We start from the raw sequence: 10,814 nt of genomic DNA on the forward strand, positions 1-10,814 counted from the left end.
GGTAAGGTAGCTTAGGTTCTATGGATACGGTAAGCCCGGGAGAGGATGACCTAGGTGGATGGGCTTCCCGCAGCCTCACTGCCCCGCACCTCATCTCGAGATCACGGCTTATCGGTAGATCCTATCTTGCAGGTGGCCTTGCAGATGCCCCGCCGGCTAATCTTCGGGTGTCTAATCTAGCACGCGACACGTAAATTGAATTTTTAAGGCCCGGGGGACGCGTTTTCCGTCCATTGCTAAAAGCGGGAACAGGTACGGGTTTCCGCTGAACTGGAAGCCGTGCTAGAAAACCAAACTAAATTCATTCCAAACGCCTAATTATTCCTGGGCGAACAACCCAGTGGTCTATTCAAAATGTTTATCGGCATTTGTGGCAGTAAACCTCCCCCAAAACCCACTCCCCAACACTTCTCACTCCATCTCTTTCTCGAGGCCACTATTTGACTTGAACAACTACCAGGCATCTGCGCTGGAAAGCACACTATTGCGCGCTACCTTGTTGAGCATCACGGTTTCACCCAAATCTATCTCAGCTCTGCTGGTAACACTGTAGATGGGTTACCCTCAAGCAATAGCAGCTTGAGCAACAGCCGGCAGCAGCGAGTCTTTTCCGCCCCCGATGAGCTCCTCGACTTCATCACCAAGCGCTGGCGCGAGAGATGGGTCACCACCGACATCCCCAACGAGGAGATCCTCGACATGTACATGCGTCGGCCCTTTTTCCTGCTCATCAGCGTGGACGCGCCCTTGACAGTCCGCTGGGATCGCTTCCAGAGGCGACAGTCACTGCAGCGCTCGGCACCGGCAGGGGCTGCAAAACCACCAGCAGCAGCAGCCACCCCTAATTCCTCTTCCACACCCACAACGGACTCCGATTCAAGCAGTAGCGCCATCACCACGCTCGACTCCTTCGTCATCCTCTCGGACAAGCATCTCTACGACCCGGTGACGGGGCACAACCCGCTCATGTCGCGGGCGGCGGTTCGGCTGCTCAACACGTCGTCGGACCTGGCGCACCTTTACGCGACGCTGGGGAAACTGGACCTGCTCAACGCGGACCGGCTGCGGCCCTCGTGGGACTCGTACTTCATGGCGCTCGCGTCGCTGGCCGCGCAGCGGAGCAACTGCATGAAGCGGCGGGTGGGGTGCGTCGTGGTGCGCGACAAGCGCGTCGTCAGCACGGGCTACAACGGCACCCCGCGGGGGATGCGCAACTGCGGCGAGGGCGGCTGCGCCCGCTGCAACGCCGGCCAGGGCTCGGGACACGGTCTGACCACCTGCCTGTGCATCCACGCCGAGGAGAACGCCCTCCTCGAGGCCGGCCGCGAAAGGGTCCGCGAGGGCGCCGTGCTGTACTGCGACACCTGCCCGTGCTTGACTTGCAGTATCAAGATTGTGCAAGTGGGTATCAGCGAGGTTGTGTATAGTCAGGGGTATAGCATGGATGGAGAGACGGCCGCGGTGTTTAGGGAGGCTGGGGTGAAGTTGAGGCAGTTCGTCCCGGTGAGTAACCTTCTCTTGCCCGCTTCTTTCTTGCTCGCGCTCGTCCTGTCGCTGACGTATAACCCCTACACAGCCTGCGAATGGCCTAATTCACCTCGAAAAACCCGATATGTATAGCTAAGCCTCCAAAATCCGGTCAGCATCTGGAGCTTAGGGCCTAAATCTGGCACGCACTCCGCCCGGTTTCATAGTTATGAGCGATTTCTGTTCAAGCAGGAATACTCCATGTGACCGACCATCTCTAGCTGGAGTGACAGTCTCGAGTACAACGCGGCAATAGTAAATCCTGCTAGATCTTCGCTGATTCTGCGTTTCGTGCCAACTGAGAATAGACGCTTTCCGGATTTCAGCTAGTCCGGATGTGTGGCAAGGCCAAAGGCATGTTTACGTCCCTACTCAGACTTACCCCATGGTTAGCCGAGGGATGAGATTCTGCGTGAAGCATTCGGCAGTTTTGACACGCGTAAGGAGAATCATGTAGTGCCAGAAAGAATTGAGAGACGTTCTCAATCCCTGCCACCTCGAGATCCTTTGAAACCGTAAACAACACCTGCCCGCAATTGTGTCAACCTGCTTTCTCTGAGACCCTGACAGCACCAGCCACTGGCGGCTGGCCACGGGGGATTGTTCATGCAGCAACCCTAGGCAGCAGCATGAAAAGTGCATGGCGTTTCACGGCTCTGGTTGATCCTGACGCCCGGCCGCTCTGATATCGTCCAAGACAGCCAAGTCGCCAGATCATGTGAGCTGCAGCAGTTGCAAAGAGCAACGCAACGCAGAGGCAACTCAAAAGTTGTTCACTGTAAAGGTATCAAGTAGAATTAAGAGAGAATATACTAAAAGATGAACTGCCAAGATTGCCTGTGAAGTTGCGCTCCAACATGACATAAACATAGCGCACCGTATGTAATCATGGCCAGCCCGCTAAGGTTCGGTGAAGAGGTTCAATGTCGACGGAACAGCAGCGGCTCCTCCGTTTCAATCTGGCCCTCTTTCACGATCCTTGAACATCCAGCCCTTCAAGGCCTGGATACCGGAGCAACAAGATGGATCATGGTGTCACCGTGGCGCCGAGTTGCGAAACAGATCTGTAGGGTAATGCCGCAGACCATTCGATCGATCCGGATGACAACCGGCCCCTTCTCACTTCGAGCTCTCGTCGTCCGCGAGCTACTCCCAGGTCAAGCAGGTCGAGAAACCAGCCAACTAAGTCTCCACACCTTCTCCTCCATCACCCGAGTCATTACTTCATTCCTCGTCCCCGCGCTGCCAATTCCGCTGTCTTTCCGTTTCCCCAACTTTCCGAAAGAAAGACGGCGAGGGATTAAGTCCGGCTTATACGTGCTGTTGGGCGCGCTTTTCCCTGCGGGCGGCAAGCTTCTTGTGGATGAAGAGGGCTATGAGACCGACGGCGACAACGAAGGTGATGCAGAAGACGACAATCACACCAGCTTCTTCTTGGGCCCAGTTTCGCTTGGCGATTCGGGAGAAGGTGTCGCGGGCGACGACGGTTGCGCTGATAGCAGGCATTTTGGGCGAGATTAGAGTATACTAAGGGCTAGGCATTAGCTGGCGTTTTGCTGTGTATTTTGGCAATTGAAACAAATTGGCGCAATTGGAAGCTTCGCATAGCCGCAAGCTGGGCGTGTCAGGGTCTACGGCCTGATGTGTGTCGCAGGAGTCAGAGCTCAATCGCGGAAGAGCTGAGCGTTTTGTAGCTCGCCGTTTTATCGCACGTCACAGCGAGCTCGTGGAACTCTTGGCATCCGTCATGGAGCTGAAACATCGGACCCTGCAGCGAGACTAAAACTGCCCTTGAGGACCTCGGAGGCTCGACTTTGGAGGAGAGTATGGCCCAGGTGCTTCGGCCTGCCAATTGACTGTATGAAATGCGCTTACAGTTTGGTGTTGGGCGTGAGTTGCGGATTACAAGAAGACCAGGGAGGTGGAGAGACCGAAGGCTCCGCTAGTCCGCTAGAGGTGTGTCGTCGAAGGGTCTTTGAGGGCGAGAGGTTTGAGAGGGTGAACAACACAAGACGTGGCTGCGATTGAACGACGACGAGCCAATTGGGTGATCAGCGGGCCTGGCGGTCTCCTATCGAGCGAATAAGTCGAGTGAGGTTGAGGAGGGAAGGGGAGCAGAGATCGAAATCGAGGTGGGAATGGAGGAAACAAAAGACTGCCGGTGGGTCCAAAACGGCCAAACATAAAAAGCTTGGCTCGGCGTGGAGACATGGCAAAGACAGCCAATGCGCGAATTTCCAACCCGGCCTGTGCCAATGCTGCCCTACAATATAAGTGCGGAGAAGGCCCGACCGGGTTCCATGGGTGCCGACATCTCTCGCCATGGACGCACACGATTCATCAACCTTCACTTTCGATTTCTTCCGCATGGCAGCTCCATACACATCACGGCTATTGCCGATGCAAGAATCCACCGACAGGCGAGACCTGTAACTCACCGTTGTCTGATCTGGAAGCCCATCGCCAAAGGTGCAATACTTTTACTTTACCTAGTGTACAGTACAATCCAATACATTTCAGGTTCCATTATCAAGTCGCGCTGATCCGCGTGGCTGGAGACAGATGATCCTTCGCCCGGATTGGCAGCGAGATTGGAGTGGGGGTTCTTGATTTTGTGATCGCTTAGTTGCTACAGTGGAGCATGCTGGCTGTGCGCTTGGCTAACTCGTTAAATATTGTAGGTCTCTGTGAGATGACAACGACTGATCAACAAGAGTTCCCGCTACGAAATCCTAGGTAGCATCTCGCGCTTCGCACTTTGCCATGCCCGCGGCTGTCTGCCGAGGCTGTACTCGGCCGATATGTGTATGAGGCCTGAGATATATTAAGGCAAGACTTCTGCTCCTTGCCGCCGGGGACAACACAGATTCAAAGTGTCTCACATACATACAACCTGTGTCCTGGACTCCTGATGGTCTCAAGTGTAACTATGCCGCGCACAGCCACTACCAAAGACCGTACCTACTCTGTGGTGTATCGTACAATACGGAGGTACAGACATGACAGCTGTGTAAAAGGCTGGGGCGCTGGGCGGGCTGGCTCAATCCTCTACCCGTGTCCTGATGCGACAGCAACAATGTTGTGGCAACACATAATTTCTCACTCTCCGCGATATTTCCGTCCTCTGCTCTGTGTAATCGCCATTCCGTAGGCCGAGCTTCCGAAGGTCCCGTCATGACATATGTGGGGCCCGCCATCCGCTACAAGGGAGAGCCCGATTCAGCCCGAGAGGCACCGAGGCGGCGAAACCAGTGAGAGTTAGGGCCGTCAAAGATTGAGCTCCGCTCATGATGGACCGTATGGGCATTCTAGCTTTTGATTACTGGCGGTTACACTCTTCACAATACATCAAATGGTAGGTAGAAGCCGAAACCCCTGAAAACCCCGGGGTACTGCGAGGCGGCAGCACAAAAACAACCAGAAAAGGAACCCATAGAGCGTAAGGCTTGTCTTAATCAGGGGTCGATGTCAACTGAACGCACAAGGGACAGTACACCGCAGCTTCAGCACGAAGCAGATTTATTTAGCGCTTCCCCTCAGCTATCCTCGACATACGAGTAATCAAGATGCCACAACAAACCAAGCTCAGCTCCATCAAACAAGACCCAAGGCTCTGGTTCAAGTAGAAGCGATCATGCTCAGCACGTGATCGGCGCCGGTCCAGGGGGCGTGTACGGCTTCCCACCCATGTCAGGCGCGCCTTGCGGTCCGTAGATGTTGACCGAGATGCCGGGATCGCTGGCCTTGTACGCACCGGGAAAGCTGACGGTCTGCGAAGGGGTGAATGAGCCGGAGCCTGAGACGTTAATCTGGGCGCACGACTGGTAGAACTGTGCCTGGTTCGGCCGATTGGCCGAGTGGAGAGCCAGAACCTCCACTCGCAGGAGATATTGACCCGGAGCAATGCATTGAGGCATGTTGAAGTACACCCAGCCTTGGTTGCTGATCATGTTATCAACGCCCCATTTGCGGCTGCCCGTGTCGAACCCGTCTTGCCAGATCTTGAACCTGTCAAACTTGTTAGTCTCTTGATCAGGCTAGCCCACCTTGAAGGAGAACAAGCAACGGCATCAGCCACATACCACTTCAGACCATTCAGGCTCGCCGTCGCGGCATTGTCAACCTTGGCCAAGTAGGCCATCACGGGGCCCTTGTGCGACTTGGCAATCGGGTGGTCCGGGTCGTTGGCAAACTGAGCGCCTCCAATGACGTGTCCCCAATACGAGCCGATCCTGTCACCAGCAGCGACATTGATGACAGTATTCGACTTCGTCCCCGACTGGCCGCAAATCATGTTTTGGCTGTTGACATCCTGTACCGGGTTGTTGTTGTTGGGGGCTCGGATGCCGGTGAGTTGGCCTTGATCCTTGCCGTTGACGGACACTTTCTGCAGTGTATGTTAGTGGTTGCCCTCCCCGGCCAGAGTCAAAGAGCTTGACAAACCTGGAAGATGGCATGCCCTTCAACTGACAGGGCGCAAGCCAAGGCGGTTACCAGAGAGAACTTCATGGTGGCTGATTGTGCTTCGGGTCACGTCACAGATGATCGTGTTCCTTGCGGCTATACAACAGGACTAGCAGATCCATCTCTCAATGTTCCTGGCCCAGTATTTATATAGGGGCGCCCAGTCATGGACGGTTGCATCAGCAGCAGTTCCATACCCGGGCATCGCTTGATGAATCCGACTATTGTCCCGAGAGAGGCACCGAGTTGAATGTCCCGGACAAGTTGATGCCGACATGCTATATTGTGAGTGACGGCATCCCTGATCCTGTGGGCGACTGTGACAAATGGCAGTCTGCGGGCTAGAGTACCGAATGGTAAACTGCGGGCCAGAAAGTCGTATATGGCGGGGCCCCGGACTACCAGGACGAAGGCAATATATTCAGATAAACTGGGGTTATATTGCGTGTGGGTTATGCGGGATGGGTTGGACAACTGCCAGCGCCAGGACTCGCCAACAGCAATGCCGTTCGCTTCCGTCGTCAGTCGGATTCACTTTAGGCAGTATCCCGCTTCAGTCATGGGGACTGCACAAAAACCAGGGACGGCTCGTCTGCTTAGCGAACTCCAAATCAGGACAGATACGGAAGGTCTCCCATTTGAGCCGGGCGACAAATGGAAGCCGGCAGCTATTGATGTCGATCCGATCTCAGATGTTATGCAACACCGTTGACCAGATCCGTAGGGCATCGCGAGTGGTAGGTAGGAACCCAACCCTCGGAACACTGGCCGAGGAATCGAGCGGCCTCCAGAAGCCGGGATTCATGGACGATAAGCGAAAGGAACATGACGAAAACCCGGAACTGAGGGAAATGCATGACACCCTAAGGTATGGTGGTTTGAGAAAAGGGGCGCTTTGGGACTACCTTAGCCTTCGACTTAAGTTCGCAATGTTGTCCGTGAGACATGGTTAATGCCACTCTGAACGGAGGGAAAACCTTGGTATTTGCAAATGTGCGATTTGCACCTCTCCTAGATAGCAGAACGGAAAGGATGTACAGAGGCGTTCGCCAATTTGCCTGTAAGCCAGGGACATCATCGCAATTCCATCTTGATGTTTGGTTGTCTTGATGCTGAGAGGTGATTAACCTTGAACACAGTTGGTCGAAGGCTCAAAGCCCCAGGAGAAATGGTGCTATGCGCTTACCGATGTAATTGGCAAATTGCATGTGGGCTAGTAGTGCTCGGATAACCGAATAACCTAGCTAATCAGCACGCGGCTGACCAATCAAAATGCATCATTTGTCAGAGCTCCAGAACTGATGTTACCGTACGGTACGTCCCGAACATCAATCGCGACAAGAAGTTACAGAACCGATCTCGACAGCGCCCACACGGCAAGCAATTGCGACACCACAGCCAATTGACTCTGCCATTGCTCACATAACCGTAGCCATGGCGAGCAAGCTGACTCCATTCCTCATGCGGACCGCCATCCGGTCCGCGAGCCGCACATCACGGCCGCCGCTGTCGGCCCAAATCCGCTCGATTTCCATTTCGCCGAGGAAACAGAGCGATGCCCTCATGGTGGTGAGTTGCGCCTTCGGTCGCTGAAGGATGAGAGGCGGTTAGATTGACTTGTATACCCCTCCCGAAAAGCATCGCAACACACCCGACAACAACCCCGACATTCCTTTCAAGTTCACCGAACAGAACGAGGCGATTATCGCCGAGATCCTCAAGCGCTACCCTCCACAGTACAAGAAGGCGGCGGTAATGCCCCTGCTCGACCTGGGCCAACGGCAGCATGGCTTCACCAGCATCAGCGTCATGAACGAAGTGGCGAGGATCCTTGAGATGCCCCCAATGCGTGTGTACGAGGTGGCCTCCTTCTACACCATGTACAACCGGACACCAGTGGGCAAGTTCCACGTCCAGCTTTGCACAACGGTACAGTTTCCCACCAAGCGTCCTGCGAGGCTCCGTCACTGATTAGTGTCTACACAGACACCCTGCCAGCTCGGCGGCTGCGGCAGTGATGCCATCGTGAAGGCCATCAAGGAACACCTGGGCATCAAGCAGGGCGAGACGACGCCCGACGGGCTCTTCACCTTCATCGAGGTCGAGTGCCTGGGAGCCTGCGTCAACGCGCCAATGGTGCAGATCAACGACGACTACTACGAGGATCTGACGCCCGAGAGCATCAAGTCGCTCCTGACGGCTTTGAAGGAGAGCGTGATGGATGTGAGCAAGGCCGACAAGGTGCCCAAGCCTGGCCCGCTGAGCGGGAGGCACACATGCGAGAACAGCGCCGGCATTACAAGCTTGACGAGCGAGCCGTGGGGTATTGAGAAGACAAGAGAGGATCTGTAGACTAACGACATATATAGGGAGGCGATGAGGGAGGTATTGTACAAATCAACAGAGAACGATCTGGGCATTGTGCTCAATATTGGGCTATCTGGGACCGCAAACAAAAGCATGCTTGATAGACTACGCAAAGTTCACTCATTATGGATCAATGCATACAGGCTCAAGTCTTGTCTTGTACCTTGGATTGCCCTCGACATATTACAACTAAACCAATTTCATTTCAAACACTAACCAAAAAGCCTCCCACGCCGCATATCCACGCTACCAACTCTCTGATTTCGATGATCCTCCATCACACAAGCTCAATACCGGTCGTAATGGCCTAGCTAGCCTCAACTTGTCAGCCCAACCTCAGAATCCAGCCATCCCCGAGCCGCTGGTTCCCCTCCGCCAGCCCACCCCAGATCACAATCCCGTTCTCCTCCAAATCTCCCATGGGCGAGGTAGCAATCCACCCCCTCGGCCCAGGCCCCTCAGCGGAAGCATCGTCCTCGTCGTCATGCGGGCCCATCTCAACCTTGTACCACCGACCCTCGCCGCTCTTCCTCCCCACAACCGAGAACACGGTATCTGCCACGCTCGCCGCCGACATGCCCTGGGCGGGGACCTGGAAAGCCCAAACGTCATCCCAAAACTTGCCCGCCGCGGCATGCCCCGCACCCGAGGCCTCCCGCTCGCCAAACATAAGCACGAGGTACTCCCTGCCGCCGCCGACCGTGACGGCCTCAAAGCCAGCGACGCTCCTGTTGCCAGGCCACTCGTCCTCCGGGTGCTCACGGTCCAGCACAGGCCTAGCCGCCTCGTCTACCTCCTTGTACCCGACATTCTCCTTGCCCTGAACCAGACTCTGCCACCCCCCGCCACGGGCGCACAGGACTACCTCGCCAGCCGAGAACTTATCATCAAAACTATCCACCCCGAGCTCAAGGAAATCGAGCTGCCCTCCTTCCTGGTACTGCCCGTTGAACCCGCCGAAACGGTACAGCCGGCTGCGGCCCAGCGCCAGGGCGGTGCCGCCCCGGGCCGCGCCGGGCGCGTCGGGGAGCCGCTGCCACACGCGCGAGCGCACGTCAAACGCCCAGACATCGGCCGTCCGGCTCGGCGTGCCGGCCACGCACCCGCCGTGGATGATGAAGGTGCCGTACCCTTCGGCGTCTGATTCCCGGTCTGTCGCGCGCTCCGCCACGACGCCCACCACGGGCCGCTGCGGGATGCCCCGCTCCTCCATCTGCTCGGCGTCGCTGCCTAGGGCCCAGTCACGCCATGATTCGGCAGCGGACTGGTGATGTTGATGATGGTGATGAGCGGGCGCCGCTTTGTTGAAGGTGTCCGGCTTGGGCGTGGCCACGGCCGAGTGATAGCTGCGCGGAGGCGGGACGGGAACGGAGGAGGTGGCAGTACCCGACGCGGCCGGGGCAGGGTCAAGATAGGACCAGAGATGGGTGCGCGTGTCAAAGACCCAGACCCGGCCGCCCTCGTCCAGGGGGGTCATGTCCGGACCGCCGCGGCCGCCAAAGAGGAAGATGCGGTGGCCTATGACCGCCGTCGCATGGCCGACCCTCGGAGAGGGGACGTCAGGCAAATCCGGAGTTGCGGGGCCTTTGCCCTTGTTGAGGGTCGGGGAGGGCGTGGTGAGCGAGATGTCGGAGAGCTGTTTGTCGTCGCCGCCCTCTGCAGCAGCAGCAGCAGCAGCAGCAGCATCTGGTGTCGGCGCGCCCTCTCCCACGACAGGAGCGGCGTGTTTCTCGGATGAGGACCTCGCCGGCTTGGCCTTGATGGTGTAATAGTCTGCCTGGGCACCGCTGGAGGGGAGCGTCACGCAGTGCATGTCGTTGTCGACGGGTTCGCGAGGCTTGATTTCGCCGCCGAAAATATAGACGGTCCCCGCGACAATGTCTACCGAGTGCGAGGATCGGGGGAGCGGTGGGACTTGGATCTTCTCCCACGTTCCCTTCATGCCGTGGCTGCCGGAGCCGGCCAGTGACGGGAGAGAATGTGGCAGGGAGTTCATGATCTCGGCCGTGCGACGCCTGAGGAGTTTGAATGATTCCATCATGGACGAGTCCTTGGGCCGTCTGACTACAGAGCAATTGGGGAGGAGCGGTATTTTCTTTCTGCCAGACGTTGAGTTGGACTTGATGAGGATGGCTTCACCCGTTGTGATTGCCCCGCAGCGCAGATGTCTCGAGACAACGTAAATGTCAATTGATGAGATGCTCCAAGTAGCCCAGCTGTCGGGTCAAAGTAAAGACACTGTCTCGCTCGGCCGCATCGCAGAATAGTAGTGTACAGTTCAGAATGTATACAGCCCGGTGAAAGGCAGGGCTGTGCTGAGGCAGGGAATCCGTGAATCCTCAGTCGTCTCTCACGCTCAGCTTTGTTGCGTCACAGGTGGGGTCGACTCCCCCGCATCCATTGTCTTGTAGGGCACCCTGATGGCTGGCTCGTATCAGGCCACCGCAGGTACGGTA

The 10,814-nt window shown here is 56.5% G+C and overlaps 6 protein-coding genes across 6 annotated transcripts; 2 read left to right on the plus strand and 4 right to left on the minus strand.

Annotated features, from left to right (window-relative positions):
- Positions 1 to 252: 252 nt before the first annotated feature.
- Positions 253 to 2,026, plus strand: N656DRAFT_778047 (uncharacterized protein). The gene is made up of 2 exons (XM_064814935.1): positions 253 to 1,503; positions 1,577 to 2,026. The coding sequence occupies exons 1-2, from the start codon at positions 700 to 702 to the stop codon at positions 1,622 to 1,624; spliced, it is 852 nt and encodes a 283-aa protein (XP_064671557.1). The 5' UTR covers positions 253 to 699; the 3' UTR covers positions 1,625 to 2,026.
- Positions 2,027 to 2,838: 812 nt separating this feature from the next.
- N656DRAFT_707276 (uncharacterized protein) lies at positions 2,839 to 3,033 on the minus strand (the record flags this gene model as incomplete). Its single annotated transcript, XM_064811421.1, has 1 exon — positions 2,839 to 3,033. One exon carries the CDS (start codon positions 3,031 to 3,033, stop codon positions 2,839 to 2,841), a length of 195 nt encoding a protein of 64 aa, XP_064671558.1.
- A 369-nt stretch (positions 3,034 to 3,402) lies between these two features.
- Positions 3,403 to 3,962, minus strand: N656DRAFT_778051 (uncharacterized protein). The gene has a single exon (XM_064814936.1). It carries the CDS (start codon positions 3,736 to 3,738, stop codon positions 3,478 to 3,480), a length of 261 nt encoding a protein of 86 aa, XP_064671559.1. The 5' UTR covers positions 3,739 to 3,962; the 3' UTR covers positions 3,403 to 3,477.
- A 982-nt stretch (positions 3,963 to 4,944) lies between these two features.
- N656DRAFT_610655 (lytic polysaccharide monooxygenase) lies at positions 4,945 to 6,300 on the minus strand. Its single transcript, XM_064810294.1, has 3 exons — positions 5,971 to 6,300; positions 5,610 to 5,914; positions 4,945 to 5,535 (listed from the first exon to the last, which is right to left on the minus strand). The coding sequence occupies exons 1-3, from the start codon at positions 6,034 to 6,036 to the stop codon at positions 5,166 to 5,168; spliced, it is 741 nt and encodes a 246-aa protein (XP_064671560.1). The 5' UTR covers positions 6,037 to 6,300; the 3' UTR covers positions 4,945 to 5,165.
- A 1,014-nt stretch (positions 6,301 to 7,314) lies between these two features.
- N656DRAFT_778054 (uncharacterized protein) lies at positions 7,315 to 8,570 on the plus strand. Its single transcript, XM_064814937.1, has 3 exons — positions 7,315 to 7,560; positions 7,630 to 7,920; positions 7,978 to 8,570. Exons 1-3 carry the CDS (start codon positions 7,426 to 7,428, stop codon positions 8,341 to 8,343), a joined length of 792 nt encoding a protein of 263 aa, XP_064671561.1. The 5' UTR covers positions 7,315 to 7,425; the 3' UTR covers positions 8,344 to 8,570.
- Positions 8,571 to 8,683: 113 nt separating this feature from the next.
- Positions 8,684 to 10,396, minus strand: N656DRAFT_751223 (galactose oxidase; the record flags this gene model as incomplete). The annotated part of the gene is made up of 2 exons (XM_064813014.1): positions 8,684 to 9,949; positions 10,073 to 10,396. 2 exons carry the CDS (start codon positions 10,394 to 10,396, stop codon positions 8,684 to 8,686), a joined length of 1,590 nt encoding a protein of 529 aa, XP_064671562.1.
- Between the last annotated feature and the right edge of the window lie 418 nt (positions 10,397 to 10,814).

The sequence above is a fragment of the Canariomyces notabilis genome (assembly GCF_033297395.1).
Source record: "Canariomyces notabilis strain CBS 508.74 unplaced genomic scaffold N656scaffold_7, whole genome shotgun sequence".
Taxonomy (NCBI): Eukaryota; Fungi; Ascomycota; class Sordariomycetes; order Sordariales; family Chaetomiaceae; genus Canariomyces; species Canariomyces notabilis.